The sequence below is a fragment of the Microtus oregoni genome, unplaced genomic scaffold (genome assembly GCF_018167655.1).
Source record: "Microtus oregoni isolate MIOR12 unplaced genomic scaffold, Mior012 000033F_ref0000390, whole genome shotgun sequence".
Taxonomy (NCBI): domain Eukaryota; kingdom Metazoa; phylum Chordata; class Mammalia; order Rodentia; family Cricetidae; genus Microtus; species Microtus oregoni.
In genome coordinates this window covers 8,932,626-8,949,645 of record NW_024543092.1, presented here as the reverse complement: position 1 = coordinate 8,949,645, position 17,020 = coordinate 8,932,626, and the positions used below count along the sequence as shown (strand labels likewise).

The 17,020-nt window shown below is 39.0% G+C and overlaps 1 protein-coding gene across 1 annotated transcript in view; it reads left to right on the top strand.

Annotated features, from left to right (window-relative positions):
* Lats1 (large tumor suppressor kinase 1) overlaps positions 1–16,455 on the top strand; it is a 31,824-nt gene extending 15,369 nt beyond the window's left edge. The window contains exons 4-8 of the mRNA XM_041679953.1: positions 1,516–3,026; positions 5,519–6,101; positions 10,350–10,532; positions 10,733–10,839; positions 12,681–16,455. Of these exons, the coding sequence (XP_041535887.1) occupies positions 1,516–3,026; positions 5,519–6,101; positions 10,350–10,532; positions 10,733–10,839; positions 12,681–13,190 (2,894 nt within the window). The 3' untranslated portion in view covers positions 13,191–16,455. The remainder of the gene's footprint in view (positions 1–1,515; positions 3,027–5,518; positions 6,102–10,349; positions 10,533–10,732; positions 10,840–12,680) is intronic.
* Positions 16,456–17,020: the final 565 nt, after the last annotated feature.

The window sequence follows — 17,020 nt, the reverse complement described above, 5'->3', positions numbered from 1 at the left end:
AACACTTTTAATCCCAGCACTCAGGAGGGAAAGGCAGGCAGATCTCTGAGTTAGAGGGAACCTTGGTCTACATGAGTTTCAGGCCAGCCAGGGCTACACATAGAAACTCTGTCTCAAAAAATTTAAAGGTAATATTAATAATAAGAATGAAGTTAAAAAATAAAAAAAAAAAAAGGAGACAAGGTCTCAGTATCCTTGGCTAACCTCAAACTTGGTATGTACATTATAAATTTACTTCAACCTGGATGTCTCAGAAACATTCCTCCCATCAAGCCTGAGAGACTGAGTTTGATTCCTGTGACTACATAATGGAAGGAAAGAATTAGCTCCCACAGTTGTTTTCTGACCTACATATGCATGCTGGGGCACATGTGTATCCACATACATACTCTGAACTAATGAAATGTAATAACATGTCTTTAAGTAAAATCATGTGCTGAAGCTTTATTTCCTAACCTTTGGTGGTGGGGGCTAAATCAAGCTAACTAACATCAACTATCTAGCTTATCTCACTTATTGGGGGAGGGGTTGATGGGAATACTTAAAATGTACTCTTAGATCTGGGCAGGGTTGGTATACCCTTATTTTCTTAGCACATGGAAGTCTAGAACAGGAAGACCAAGAATTTGAGGCCAGCCGAGGCTAAATGACAATTAAGATCCTTGAAATAATTAGTCAGTTAATTATTTTGTGCAGTTCTCGAGAATGCATTGGGTTTTGTTAGGTTATGGATGTTTTACTTGCATGTATGTACGTGAACCCATGTATCTAATGCCTGTGAAGTTCAAAAGAGGGTGTTGGATTGTAAGCTGCCTTGTGGGTGGTGGGAACTGAACATAGATCTTCTGTAAGAGCAGCAATCACTTTTAACCTAACTGAGCCATCTCTCCAGCCCCAAGAATGCATTGTTATTACCTGTACTCAACATGTTTTAATGTAACACAGTGATAAAAACCCAGAGACAGATATTGAGGTTCAATCTGAGGATCAGAAAAGCAAAGCAGCCAGCCACTGGCTTTTACCTCCATCTCAAACCAAAATGGTGATCCTGTCTCCACAAATCCTCAGAATGAGACTGAGCATGAGACCTGTCTCCTCCTGTCTTATATTCCTCTCTAGTGCTGGCATTAAAGGTATGCACCACCACTGCCCAGCTTCTGTGACTAACTGGTATAGCTGCTGGGATTAAAGATGTGTGAAACCACAGCCTGGCCTGTATGACTAACTACCGCGGCTACTTTGCACTGACGCTCAGGCAAGCTTTATTTATTAAAACATAAATAACAAAGAGGTAAGAGCCAGGACTGGCTGTTTTGCTTTTCTGATCTTCAGTTTGAACCCCATTATCTGTCTCTGGTTTTTATTACTCGTGTTACATTGTAAAATTGATCTCTTGACTTATTCCTATTTTACAGTTCTTAAACTTAAGTATTATTTAGTAGTATCAGAATTCTGAGATAAATTATTTTAAAATGAGGGTTAAAAAACATGACTTTCTCTCTTTTATAATCATAGGAAATGTGCAACAATCAATTAACCGAAAACAAAGCTGGAAAGGTTCTAAAGAATCTTTAGTTCCTCAGAGACATGGCCCACCTCTAGGAGAAAATGTGGTCTATCGTTCTGAAAGCCCCAACTCACAGGCGGATGTAGGAAGACCCCTATCTGGATCTGGTATTGCAGCATTTGCTCAAGCTCACCCAAGCAATGGACAGAGAGTGAATCCCCCACCACCACCTCAAGTTAGGAGTGTTACTCCTCCACCACCTCCAAGAGGCCAGACTCCCCCTCCACGAGGCACAACTCCACCTCCCCCTTCATGGGAACCAAACTCTCAGACAAAGCGCTACTCTGGGAGCATGGAATACGTAATCTCCCGAATCTCTCCTGTTCCACCTGGGGCATGGCAGGAGGGCTACCCTCCACCACCTCTTAACCCTTCTGCCATGAGTCCTCCTAACCAGGGACAGAGAGGCATTAATTCTGTTCCAGTTGGCAGACAACCAATCATCATGCAAAGTACTAACAAATTTAACTTTCCAACAGGGAGACCTGGAGTTCAGAACGGCGGTGGTCAGACTGATTTTATCATGCACCAAAATGTCCCTGCTGGTGCTGTGAATCGGCAGCCACCACCTCCATATCCTCTGACCCCAACTAATGGACAAAGCCCTTCTACTTTACAAACAGGGGGATCTGCTGCTCCTCCATCATATGCAAATGGAAATATTCCTCAATCGATGATGGTGCCAAACAGGAACAGTCATAACATGGAGCTTTATAATATTAATGTACCTGGACTGCAAACAACTTGGCCCCAGTCATCCTCTGCTCCTGTCCAGTCATCGCCAAACAGTGGGCATGAAATTCCTACATGGCAACCTAACATACCAGTGAGGTCAAATTCTTTTAATAACCCATTAGGAAGTAGACCAAGTCACTCTGCTAATTCTCAGCCTTCAGCCACTACAGTCACTGCGATCACACCAGCTCCTATTCAACAGCCTGTGAAAAGCATGCGTGTCTTAAAACCAGAGCTGCAGACTGCTTTAGCCCCTACCCATCCTTCTTGGATGCCACAGCCAATTCAGACTGTTCAGCCTACCCCTTTTCCTGAGAGTACAGCTCCAAATGTGCCTGTCATTCCACCTGTTGCTGAAGCTCCAAGCTATCAAGGTCCACCACCACCTTATCCAAAACATCTGCTACACCAAAACCCATCTGTTCCTCCATATGAATCAATAAATAAACCGTGCAAAGAAGATCAGTCTAGCTTACCCAAGGAAGAAGATAGTGAGAAAAGTATGGAAAATGTTGATTGTGGGGATAAAGAAAAGAAACAGATTACAACTTCACCTATCACTGTTAGGAAAAACAAGAAAGATGAAGAACGAAGAGAGTCTCGTATTCAGAGCTACTCACCTCAGGCCTTCAAATTTTTTATGGAGCAGCATGTAGAAAATGTCTTGAAGTCTCATCAGCAACGTCTGCATCGGAAAAAACAGTTAGAAAATGAAATGATGCGGGTAAAACTCTTAAAAATATTTTCACGCTTGATCATCTATTTCCTTGGCATTTTAAAGTACTGTGCGCTGGTATTCTTACAGCGAATTATGATGTGTTGCCAATAATTTGAGTAAACTTGGGGAGAATTTTTGTTTATAGCATTTCAGTGATTTATTCATCATTTCCTATAATAAAGTTCTGATGTAAATTTGCAATTCATTATAGTATATGGGATATGGAAATTAAAACAAGGGTTAATTTCTAGATTTTATACATTATTTTATAACATACATAGAAATATCTGGGTTATCTTTCAATACACATTAAAATCATTGCTTTTTAGTTGAGAATTTGGTGTTTATTCTCTATATATACATTATTAGAAAGTGTCAGTCACTAGGCATGGTGGCACACACCTTTAATGCCAGCACTCAGAAGGCAGAGGCCAGTGTTGCTAGTTCCAAGGCAGCCAAGACTACCTTGTTCCAGTAACAAGACTGTCACACACACACACACACACCAGAAAGAAAAAAATTAAGGAAGTGCCAAAGTCATCTCTTTGCAGTTACTTTCCTCTTCTAATTATGCTTGAGGAGAGTATGCTGAAATTGTTGAATACATTGAGACCAGAGTACTGAGCACTCCCTTCAGATCCCAAGTAGATGCCATTGGTAGGTACTGTGGTTGAGCCCTCACCATCATGGTTGTATCCTGTGCTCAGAATGCAAAACTTTGAATTTTTCCTCCTTTTGCATCTGCCACTCAAAGTGTAAGATGATTATGCTTCTTTTCATTCCGAGAGAGCTATAAAATGATTATTTCAAGTCTCACTTGAGTTCAGTACGATATTTTCTATCTTTGATATGGAGGGTTCCAGACAGAGTTTCTCTGTGCCCTGGCTGTCCTGGAACTCATTCTAGACCAGACTGGCCTCAAACTCACAGAGATCTGCCTGTCTCTGCCTCCCGAGTGCTTGGATTAAAGGCATGTGCTACTACTACCCAGCCAATATTTTCTTACTATAAATAATTATGCTAAATAAGAAATACCACAAATTCTTTTATTCACATTGTTCTTAGATTTCTTACTAAAGTCTATGTATTTTCTTAGTTTATTTTTCCTTTTTCCTCTTCACTTTCACTAATAGCTGACTTAAACTTTCATGGTGTTGGAAGCTTTGCTGACTTCTGTAGTCTCCATTACTGTGTAGGCAAGTAAGATTTTAAGAGAAAGAGTTCTGTACTAAGTCTGGCATGCTACCACTCTGAAAAGACTTTGCATGCAAATGCACATCCTAACAGAAGCATGAGGTTGCTGTATTGAGATTAGTCTTGCATTTCTAAAATTAGCCTCTACTTTTCCAAGTGTGGTTTTTTTTGTTGTTGTTGTTGATTTTTGACAGGGTTTCTCTGTGTAGCCTTGGAGCCTGTCCTGGAACTCACTCTGTAGACCAGGCTGGTCCCAAACTCACAGAGATCTGCCTGCCTCTGCTCCTGAGTGCTGGGATTAGAGGCGTGCGCCACCACTGCCCGGCTAAGCTTGTCCTTTTAAACTTTAATATTCTTTATTAGCCAAAGAAACTCCTTGCCTTCTAAGTCCAGGTCTTCTGTCACTGCTTAGAAGCTGAGCTTTGCATTTATCTGAGTTTTTTTTATAATGCCCTTAATCATCATAATTTTAAAAATTATTTCAGAATATTTACAAGATACCAAGCAGGTTGTACTTTGTTGTTAGAGGTAGACCAGGAGTGTCAGCCTTACACTGACGTTCTCAAAAAGAAAAAGAAAGATTACCATGACTTATTTCTTTAAAAAGCTTTTAGTTACATTTTGATTTATATGTATCTCTCCGTATGTATATGTGTGTTATATGTTCATGCACATGTGCACACAAACCTCTGAGAACATGTAAAGGTCAGAGGACAGCATGAGGGAGTTGGTTCTATCTACCATGTGGGTCCTAGGGATCAAACTGGGAGAGTCAGACTTGGCCACAGGGGCCTTTGCCTGCTGAGCCATTTGTTGTTTCTTTCTTTTTGTTCATAAGAATGATTGAACCTGGAGTGAAGAAATTTTTCTCTGTGAAATGTAAAATCATGGGGAAAATATTTAAGGCCTAGACATCTAGAAAAACGATTTAGTGAAGGCAGGCCAACCCTATAATGTGGGAATATGCACGGAGAGAGTTGAGAGTGCATGCTAATGAACTTGTTTTGTTGTCTTTTGGGAAACTACTCTGTGAGTGCTTCAGAGAGGACCAGAAGCCTGCTGATGGCCTCTTCTACTTGCTCTCCACAGCTGAATTTGCATATAGACTCACCTTGTGTATTGCTTACTAGCTTTCAAGCTTGACTTTGATCATTAATTTAGCTCTGCAATACATTCTAGAATTCTAACATGCTTTATTAAAAATCATTATGCATTTAACTTTCAAAAATATGCCTGATTTTTTTTAAGCTTTTTTCTTGCTATCCAATACAATTCCTTATTTAACCTCTAGTTTATTTACCTAGGTTGGATTATCTCAAGATGCCCAGGATCAAATGAGAAAGATGCTTTGCCAGAAAGAGTCTAACTATATTCGTCTTAAAAGGGCTAAAATGGACAAGTCTATGTTTGTGAAGATAAAGACTCTAGGAATAGGAGCCTTTGGTGAAGTCTGTCTAGCAAGGAAAGTTGACACGAAGGCTCTTTATGCCACAAAAACGCTGCGAAAGAAAGATGTTCTGCTCCGAAACCAAGTTGCTCATGTTAAAGCCGAGAGGGATATTCTAGCCGAAGCCGACAATGAATGGGTAGTTCGCTTGTATTACTCATTCCAGGATAAGGACAACTTGTACTTTGTGATGGACTACATTCCTGGGGGTGATATGATGAGCCTATTAATTAGAATGGGCATCTTTCCAGAAAATCTGGCACGATTCTACATAGCAGAACTTACCTGCGCAGTTGAAAGTGTTCATAAAATGGGTTTTATTCATAGAGATATTAAACCTGATAACATTTTGATTGACCGAGATGGCCATATTAAATTGACTGACTTTGGTCTGTGCACTGGCTTCAGATGGACTCATGATTCCAAATACTACCAGAGTGGTAAGTGAGCTTGTAAATTCCATTTTAACTCACCGTAATTTACTTTTGTAGTACAACTTAGGATGACTTCAACAATGGGTGAGACTGGTAGGCATAAGTTTCTAACTCTCTTATAAAATTTAGGTGAATCCCTTACACATAGATCTATAAAGTTTAAGAGTGTATAAAGTTCATTGAAATATTATTAAAGTGTAGATAACTACTACAAAATTTTGTTACTTTTGAAATGTGTCAGTTTTTAAAATAATTTTGAATAAAGCCTCTGTGTTCACCAAGATAACCAGTAGTTGTTAGATACCTTTAATTGTTACTTTCCCTTCTTTCCTTCAGAGACATCCATTATTTAGAACTTTGTAATCCGTTCTTCACTTTTCTTGGTTTTGCTGCTGCTGCTGTTTCTCAGGTCCCCGCCTGCTAGGCAGGTAGTCTGTCACTGAGCTATAGTCTCGCCACTTTGTATTTTTTATTCTGAAACAAGCTCTCTCACTAGGTTGCCCAGACTTCAGGAGAACTTACACTCTGTAGTTCAGGAAAGCCTTCACCTTGGGATCCTCTAACCTCAGCTTCTTATTTAACTAGGATTACAGGCCTGTGCTACTAGACCTGGACACCATACTTTATAGCATTATGTATATTTGTCTACTATTTAAATATAATCATTCTATATGTATTTTTGTATTTCTTTTTCTTTTGTTTACATCTTTTGTTTTTGAGCTTTCTCCATGTTACTGCATATATTTGTTTTCACTGCTATTTATGTGTATGACTGTCATACAACTTATTTGACCCTAAATACATGCACATGATTCTGTTTAATCATATGACACTGTGAGGCAGAATGAAGACGTGAGACTTAGGTGAAGTAAGTCGTCCAAGGTCAGACAGAAATTAAGTGTAAGGGCTAGGCTTTGAACCCAGGTTTGTCTGATTACAGGGCCCATGTTATTTCTACCCCACTGCCTCACCAAGAACCCTCCAAGCGCTAATGGAAGTGTAAGTTGATCTAATGTTTGTTGAATAATTACTATATCCTAGGTACTTTACATATATTCTAATTTGGTGCTTATAGCATTTCTAAGGTAAGCGTTAGCCTTCTGGGCATCTGTGAACACAGCAGCTGGATTTCTTTCTTTTTTATTTAATTTTGAGGCAGGGCTTCACTATGTAGCACAGGCCAGTCTTCTTTGTTTTTTCGAGACAGGGTTTCTCTGTGTAATTGCTCTGGCTGGAACTTGCTTTGTAGACCAGGCTGGGCTTGAATCCACAGAGATCTGCCTGGGACACAAGCCAGTCTTGAAATCACTGTTTAGCCTAGGGTGAATCCAAACTCACAGTCCTGCCTCAGCTTCCCAAGATCAGTGGTTCTCTAAGCATGTTCTCCCTTAACCGGCTCACTGAGTGGCTAGAATTAAGTATCTCCCACACTTCACTTTATTACCTCTGATTCTTCTGAAAAGTATAATTCCTAGGTTCTGTTTCAGACTCTTGATTGAAAAGTGTTCTCTGGAAAATGGAAACTATATTTTCATGAAATTTCCCAGGTGATTATTACTATTAGGTTAATTTTAGTACTGTAAGTAGTTTTAAATATCCTATATATGTTAATGATTTCAAACGATCCCTCCCTGTTTCCACATGGATTTCAAATAGCTGTTGAAACTTAACAAAGAGCTGCCACAGCTGTCTGCTCAATTCCATCCTTCTAAGTTCTAGAACACTAGCACTGGCACCTGCCCAGGAGGCTGAGTCCCTCTGTAGCTCTATTCTACCATCCTCAGCCAAGCTTCCTATAGTTATCTAGTTCACCTGTCTCTTCCTGTTCTACCCACATGCTGTGCTGTAGGATCTGTTTTCTTTAATCGTATATCAGCTCCTTTTGCTCTCTTGCTTCAGACTCTCCCATATCTTTTCACTGTAAATCTGTGTGTTGCCCTTGCATGTCTCCCTTATTTTTTTAAAACTTTTTTTATATATACTTTAATTTATTATGTATACAATATTCTCTCTGCGTGTATACCTGCAGGCCAGAAGAGGGCACGAGACCTCATTACAGATGGTTTTGAGCCACCATGTGGTTTCTGGGAATTGAACTCAGGACCTTTGGAAGAACAGGCAATGCTCTTAACCACTGAGCCATCTCTCCAGCCCGCATGTCTCCTTTATTGACTGTTTTGGTCTACCTTCTATTGCTATTTCTTCATGAAAAGACTTGTTCTGAATTTCATGTGGTTGAGTTCTTGCCTTTTACATTTTAGCAAATGTTAGGTTCTCGTTTGGTCTTCCTTGCCATCCAATTTAATTTAATTGTCAGATCACATTTGTGTCATCTCCCATATTGTCTTTATAGAATAGTCAGTGTGTCTTCTGTTCTGTGTTCTCTAGACTGGTCTAGAATACCTGGGCTCAATTAATCTTCCTGCCTCTGCCTTCTCTGAGGCTGGAACTGCAGATCCATGCCATACTTTTGTGTATGTGTGTACTGCTGGGGACTGGCACCCAGAGCCTCTTCCATGCAAGCCACAAAGTATACCTTCAGTGCCATCATCATCATTTTCTTTCATGTGTTTGTGGGCAAATGTGTGTACAGTTCATGCGGTCACATGTAGGGGCAGGGGTCACTGTCAGGTATCTTCCTTGATTATTATCTTTTTATTTTGACATTTATATTTATGTGTCTGTGGGCACAGTGTGTACATGCCATGAAGTTTAATGATCAGAGGACAACTGAGTTGGTTCTGTCCTTTTACCATGTGGGTTCCAGTGATCCAGTTCAAGTTATCAGGCTTTGTGGCAAGCTCCTTTACCGGTTGAAACATCTCAACGGCCACTTTTTTTTTTTTTTCTTACCCTGTTTTTGAGACAAGGTTTTTTACTGTATATGAAGCTCCTGGATTTGGGTAGGCTGACTGGTTAATAGTGCCAAGGACCCACCTATCTCTACCTTCCCAGGAGTGGGGTCACAACACCTAGTTTTTACAGGGGTGTTAGGGATCCAAAGTCAGGTCTTTAAGATTGTTCAGCTGTCACTTTACCAGCTGAGTCCCCTGCCTCTAATTTTTTTTTTTTTAAATTATTGGTTTAAAAAAAAAAAACACAACAACAAAACCCAAAAGTAGCTCTTTATTTTGTGTATGTGCAAGTGGAAGTCGGAGGTCTGCCGGAGTTGCTTCTCTCCTTCACATAGTTCCGGGGATTAAACTCAGGTCATGAGGACTGGCTGTCCTGCTGGGTCCTCTTCTGGTTCGGAGACAAGTTCTCTCCACAGAGCTCTGTTTTCCTGGAACTCACTATGTCGATCAGGTTGGTCTTGAACTCACAGAGGCCTCCCAAGTGCTGGGATTAAAGTCATGCTACATAGCAAGTTTGAGGCCAGTCTGGGTTACAATGAGACACTGTCTCAAAAAAAAAAAAAAAAGAAAGAAAGAAAAGAAAAGAAAAAGAAAAAGAAAATGAGAAAAAAGAAGAAGAAATAGGGCCAGGGACAAGAGTACCTACTATTCTTCCAGAGGACCTGAGTTCAGTTTCCAGCACCCATATGGGCAAGTTAGATTACAGCTGCCCATATTTCCAGCTCCAAGCAGACCTGACACTGCTGGCTTCTAAGGGCACCGTACTCAATCATGTGCACATGTTCACATGTATACACATAATTAATAAATCCTTAAAAAAATACTTAAAAGGGCCCAGCAAAGCTATAGTGGGATTTCAGTTATGTTCCAACAAGCCAAATTATTGCAGTTCTGTCCATGGAGCTCAGGGCTAGGCAAGCACCCCTAACAGCTGAGATCACCCTCAGCCATGTCATCACTGTGTTTATGTTTGTGGTGCTTCTGCCCTGCCAGAGTATGACCTGTCTGCGTGAAGAATCGTTCTTATTGTCTTTTGTTGAATGAATTGAATGAGTGAAATTGATCAGATGTGTTTAAAAAATACCCACAGAAAAATAACAGAATAGTTTGAATGAGATACTTTATCCTACCTACTTATGACTTACATTGCGGTCACTTAACATTGAGTAAAGTATTGAGTCTTCCATTTTTCTTAGTTCAAGTCTTTTCCTGTTTATATCCCTGCAAACAGGCCCTCGTTGGTAATAGTAATGCTGCCAGTGACTTGGCATCTTTTGTGCATTAATTCATCACAGGGAAAGTATATTAGCTCTTAATCATGATATCAGAGGTTAAACAGACTTGAGGTTGACTTTTGTCCTTGTTGCTTTCATTTATTGTTTTCCTTTTTATTTTATAGGGGATCATCCACGGCAAGATAGCATGGATTTCAGTAATGAATGGGGAGATCCTTCCAACTGTCGGTGTGGAGACAGACTGAAGCCACTAGAACGGAGAGCTGCACGCCAGCACCAGCGATGTCTAGCACATTCTTTGGTTGGGACTCCCAATTATATTGCACCTGAAGTACTACTACGAACAGGCAAAGCATTTATTTGTCTCATAAATAATTTTAGTAGTCTTTGAGATCAGCCAAATTTATGCTAGAATATACCTTATTTCTTTTCAGGTTTAAGATAGAAGTGTTGATTTTACAGTATAAATTGTTGACTTAATGTTGTTTTATTCTGAGCATTTTTTAAAGTGTTCTTGTGAATAACTATGTAATTTTGGTACTTTTAGGATATACACAGTTATGTGATTGGTGGAGTGTTGGTGTTATTCTTTTTGAAATGTTGGTGGGACAACCTCCTTTCTTGGCACAAACACCATTAGAAACACAAATGAAGGTAAGCTATAGGACCTACACAAAAAATTATTAGCCCTTTATAGCTCTTTATATATGCTGTAGTTCTTAAAAGAGTACCTTTATATGTCTTGTCCAAAAGACTTGAGGCAGAAATATTTCACATTCTTTGAGATTTTGTTTTGTTTTGAGATAGGGTCTCAGTATGTCACCCTAAGTTGGTTTAGAACTCACCATGTAGGTAGACCAGCTGACACCTCAGAGATCTGCCTCTGCCTCCAGATTTTTAAATGTTTGCATATACACACTGAGATTTCATAGGAATAGATCACAAGTTTAAACATGAAATTCATTAATGTATCAAACAGCCTGAAGGTAATTTTATGTAATAGTTTAGTGTACCTTTGTTTCTTTATGGTTCTGTTTTGTTTTTGGAGTGCTAGGATCCAAGGACCTCTGATACACTAGACTAGTGCTCTACCACTGAGCTGTGTTCCCAGCTCCTTGTGAATTCCTTTTGAGTGCAATCAAAACAGATCAGGTGGAGAGCTTTCTACTTACAATATCATATCAATATTAAGAGTTTTTGTGTTATTATCTTTTGAATAATTTGTTTAACTTTTATTTTATGTGCATTGGTATAAAGGTGTCAAATTTCCTGGAACTGGAGTTTCAGACAGTTGTGAGCTGCCATATAGGTGCTGGGAATTGAGCCTGGGTTCTCTGAACAGTGCTCCTAACTGCTGAGCCATCTCTCAAGTCCCCGAACTTTGATGTTTTAAAGTATTTCAGAGGGCTGGAAAGATGGCTCAGTGGTTAAGAGCATTGCCTGCTCTTCCAAAGGTCCTGAGTTCAATTCCCAGCAACCACATGGTGGCTCACAACCATCTGTAATGAGATCTGATGCCCTCCTCTGGCCTGCAGACATACACACAGACAGAATATCATATAAATAAATAAATATTAAAAAAAAAATAAAGTATTTCAGATTTTGAATGTTTTTGGATTAGGAATGTTCAACCTATTTAAGCTTAGCATGGTAGCCACCTCTAACCTTTAACCTCAGCACTTGGGAGACAGAGGTGGATCTCTGTGAGCTCCAGTCCAGCTTGGTTTAGTGCTTTAGTTACAGTTTCTGTTGCTGTGAAGAGACACATGATCACAGCAACTCTTATAAAGGAAAATTTTAATTGGGGGGCTAACATACAGCTAGAGGTTTAGTTTATTATCTTCATGGCAGAGAGCAGGTAGACATGGTGGAGAGGAGCAGAGAATTCTATATCTTGATCAGAAAGCAGCAGGAAGAGACTGAGACACACTGAACCTGGCTGTAGCTTTTGAGACTTCAGAGGCTGCCCCCAATGACACACTTCCTTCCGCAGTGCCACACCTACTCCATTAAGACCACGCCTCCCAATAAGGCCAGTCCCTGAGTCTATGGGGGCTGTTTTCACTCAAAGTACCACACATAGCAAATTCCAGAACAGCCAAGGTTACTTAGAGAGACCTTTTCTCAAAAATAAAATAAAACACCTAGATGGTGGCACACTTCTTTAATCCCGGTACTCAGGAGGTAGAATCAGGCAGATCTCTGAGTTCTAGTCCAGCCTGGCCTACAGAGTGAGTTCCAGGGCTACACACTAAAAACCCTGCCTTGAAAAACCAAAACAACAAAAATTAAACAAAACAAAAAAAGGAACCTTACTGTGAGTCTTCTCAAGAGCTGAAGATAGAAAATATATTGTCTAGAAGTGATTTATTATTAAAGGTAAAATACTGTGCAAGTTACTTAGAAAAACAAGTAAGACATTTGATATAAAACTTAAGGCAATTGTTGATTTTCATCTCTTCCCTTCTTAATTTTTAAAAACTCTTCTCTTAAAGGTTATCAACTGGCAAACTTCTCTTCACATTCCCCCTCAAGCTAAGCTGAGTCCTGAAGCCTCTGACCTCATCATCAAACTCTGCCGAGGCCCAGAAGATCGCCTAGGCAAGAATGGTGCTGATGAAATAAAGGCTCATCCTTTTTTTAAAACCATTGATTTCTCTAGTGATCTGAGACAGCAGTCTGCTTCATACATCCCCAAAATCACGCACCCAACAGATACATCCAATTTTGACCCTGTTGATCCTGACAAGTTGTGGAGTGATGATAATGAGGAAGAAAATATCAACGACACTCTGAATGGCTGGTATAAAAACGGGAAGCACCCTGAACATGCTTTCTATGAGTTTACCTTTCGGAGGTTTTTTGATGACAATGGCTACCCATATAATTATCCAAAGCCTATTGAGTATGAATACATTAATTCACAAGGCTCAGAGCAACAGTCTGATGACGATGACCAGGACACAGGCTCCGATGTAAAAAACCGTGATCTAGTGTATGTTTAATAGACTAGGAGATACTTGTAAGAGTGCAGAAAGACCTGAAATGCAGGGTTTTTAGGTTTTGAGGAGATTATGCAAATATGACAGAGTTTGTGTGCTCTGTGTACAATATTTTATTTTCCTAAATTATGGGAAATTGTTTTAAAATGTTAATTTATTCCACCCTTTTAATCCAATAATTTAGAATAAATTGTTATAAGGAAAGTAAATTATGAACTGAGTATTATAGTCAGTTCTTGGTACTTAAAGTACTTAAAATATAGTGCTCTGTCTAAAAAGAGAAGCCTGGTATCTATTTGTATATATGCTAAATAATTTTAAAATTCAAGAGTTTTTGAAAGACAGTTTTATCTTGCTTTAACCAAATATGAAACATACCCATATTTCCCCTGTAACTGTGGTTTTAGTTCACAATAAGCTAAAGAAATTAAGGCATCATTTTAGAAGGTGTACCTAGGCTAATGCTAATCTGGAAGTCATATCCTGGGATCACAAATAGAGCAGAAAAAAGTGAGTTCACTAGAAATAATCAGTTTACCGCTTCCCTCCACGGAAGTCCTAACCTAGCCTCTCAATTACTGGCTTTAAAAAAAAGAAGTCAGAGCACTACTAGTTTTGTTTCCATATTGATATTAATGCTGCTTCCAGTTTTAAAAGGGAACAAAGTTGCCATAAATCAAATTTTCAGATACTGAAAACTAAGGTCTGTAATATTTTTATCTTAAGATTAGAGTAAAAATTTCCATCTCCTAAGCAAAGAAATTATTTTCGGTTTGTAAAACTTTGATTAGAATTTATTTGTATGTACTCACTAAGAAAGTACTTTTCCAGGAGCTGGGGCTATAACTTAGTGGTAGAGCACTTGCCTAACATACACAAAGCCCTGGGTTCAATCCCCAGCACCGCTGTCCCCGAAAGGTACCTTAGCAGTACAGTGATCAATCTTGATTGTGTTGTCATTGCTGTAGATTTCCTCTCCCAGAACAGTGCTACAATACAAATCACTGGCACAGGAAAATGGTTCTATTTGGCACTATTATACCTAAGAGTAGATTAATTGGTTAAAAATAATTATTAATTAACTCCTAATTGGGATGACCATTCCTAATTAGAAGATACATAGTGGTTTAAAAATTGAAGACCACCTAACTTATTTAAGATTAATGTGCCTATTTATATAATGTTTAGGTTCTAAGGAAGAATTGTGGCTTTATAACAAAATGCATAGTAACATCTTTTAGGAAGAAGAATCAGGCTGCATTCTTACCTTAGTAAAGTTTGTATATTATTTTCTTTTCCTAGGGTTTACTGACACGAATACTTTATCAGATTTAATGTTTGCGGATAGGAAAGATATTTACCTGTCTAGCTTTCATATAAAAGATAATTTGTTTGAAACCATATGTATAAAAAAATTAAAAACAAAGATACTTGATTGAATTGGAGAAAGAAAAATTATTAGTTTATTAGCTTACACTTTCATGTTCAGTTTAGAACCTGTTGCAGTATAAGAATGGGTCTTTGGGGTCACTGGTTCTTTTGAGATGAAGGCTGTGTTAACTCTGGCCCTAGTGAAAAAAGTGCATATCAGCACATACACAGAAAGCGTTGCATGCACATCCAGGGATCCCTAGATATGATAGAAACTTCACAGACAGGTTAGAGACCTACATCCTGTAAGTAAGTTGCTACATTCAACTGAACACTCTTAATTTATTGCACAGTTCTCAGATGAGCACATTCTGTGAAAATGATGCTCTGTCATTGGAAGGGTTCCAGAGTACGACGTGATGATCCTGCGAATGCTGGCACAACGCTGACATGTTGTAGACACTATTTTGAGGGCACTGAAATGTCGGCTGTTTCTGAAGGATTGCTAAGGAGAACTGTAAGAGAATGTGCTATCAGGAAACAGTCTTTATATCATGGGGCGTTTGAATAGTCTGTAAAGTCCTATGCAAAACATACTAATTCAAGAGTTTTTTACTTGGTTCCCACTTTTATAAGACAGCCTTCTTGTTCTTTGGGCTTTCTCACTCAGATTTACATTTTCATTGAGTGGTTTTACTCCTGGATTATGGTGCAATACAGTAGAAAACCAACTTTGTCATATTTACACTGCAGGAAAACAAAGGTGCTGTCTCTCCCCTCCCACAACCACGTTTCCTCTGAATGTAAACACTACAAATTCTGTGTTCTTCTAAACTTCCCTGAAGGTCTAGTGTTTGTCAGAGGCAGTATATAAGCATTGGTATCTGTGATTTTAGTATTTTATTCACAATTTTAATATTTTGGATACTTATATTGAATTACTCCCTGACTACATCCAGTTCTTCCAGCATAGAAGCTGGTGCTTTATGAGCAAATAAAGAGAACAACATAAAACCTGGACACTCTCAACTGAAGCAGGGTGAAGATGCTGTTCTCCATGCTGTCCCTTAAAACTGGCTGTCTTGTGTACTTGCCCCTTTAATACGTTATCGATAGTATTTATAAAATGCGTTCTATAATTGTGTAATTGTACATACTGTTGTGTATTGTTCAGTGACGTCCTGAGGCAGGCCCTGTTGCTGTTTCTGTCCTACCTTCCTATTTCTAATAGAAACTATAGAATGTATGACTAAGAAGTCACTTTGAGATTGACTTTTTTAAAAAGTTATTTCCTTCTGCTGTTGAGAAGTGCAAAACTGTGAGTGGAAATGTTTTATTCTGATTTAATGATATGTTAGAACTTAGAAACCCAGTGGGAGGAGTTCTTAGATATGCTGCTGCTGTTACCCAAGGTACTTTAGAACTTTTTCTTTAATAAACAAAAAATCCCTTTGATATTTAAAGTCAAACAGTTTGTGTTTTTTAATCTAAAATAAAACATAATTTGGGTCAACATATTGGTATATTTGTAAAGTGCCTTAGTATATTCCTTTGTGGAGGGCACTTCCCAGTTTACTTTTATAATGTATTATGTATATAAGTATTTTGTATTAAAATGGAATCAATGGCAACACTACCATTTTATAAAATAATGCTTTGCTAGAAAAAGAATTACAGCTTTGCAATATAACAACTGTTTTGCATATTTCTGAATGTAATAGAACAAATAATCAGTCAGTTTTAATGGATCTATTTGTATTTTCCCAATCATTTCCTCTAGTGTAACATTTGCTGGGATAATAAAAAAAAAAACAAAATTCAAATCTTTCAATTATGTGCGGAAAACTAAATTATGTAAATTTCTGTTGATGGAGGAAGGTCATTGGTTAATAAAAGAAACTGCTTGGCCTCATAGGTTAAAACATAGGTGGGAGGAGTAAACAACAGAATGCTGGGAGGAAGAGGAAGTGAGGTAAGATGCCTCAGACAGATGCCATAGCTCAGCTCTCGGGGGCACACGCGATGAAGCTCCGACCCAGGATGGACGTAGGCTAGAGTCTTCCCGGTAAGCGCACCTTGCTACACACATTATTAGAAATGGGCTAGTCCAGGTGCGAGAGTTAGCCGAGAAGAGGCTAGATATAATAGGCCAAGCAGTGTTTAAAAGAATATAATTTGTGTGTTGTTATTTTGGGTGTAAAGCTAGCCGTGCGGGAGCTGGGCAGGACGAAAAGCAAACCCGCAGCTCCCCACAACATTCTATTATGTTGTATTGTATGTGGGGGTGTGCATGCCCACAGGAGGGCAGAGGACAAGTTTCAGGAGTCACTCCTCTCCTTTGACCATGTGGTTGCCGGGATCAAATCTGTATCTTCAGACTTGGTGGCAAGAGCCTTAACCACTGAGCAATCATGCCAGCCCTATTTTCTTTCTTTTTTAGCATTTGTGTGTGTGTGTGTGTG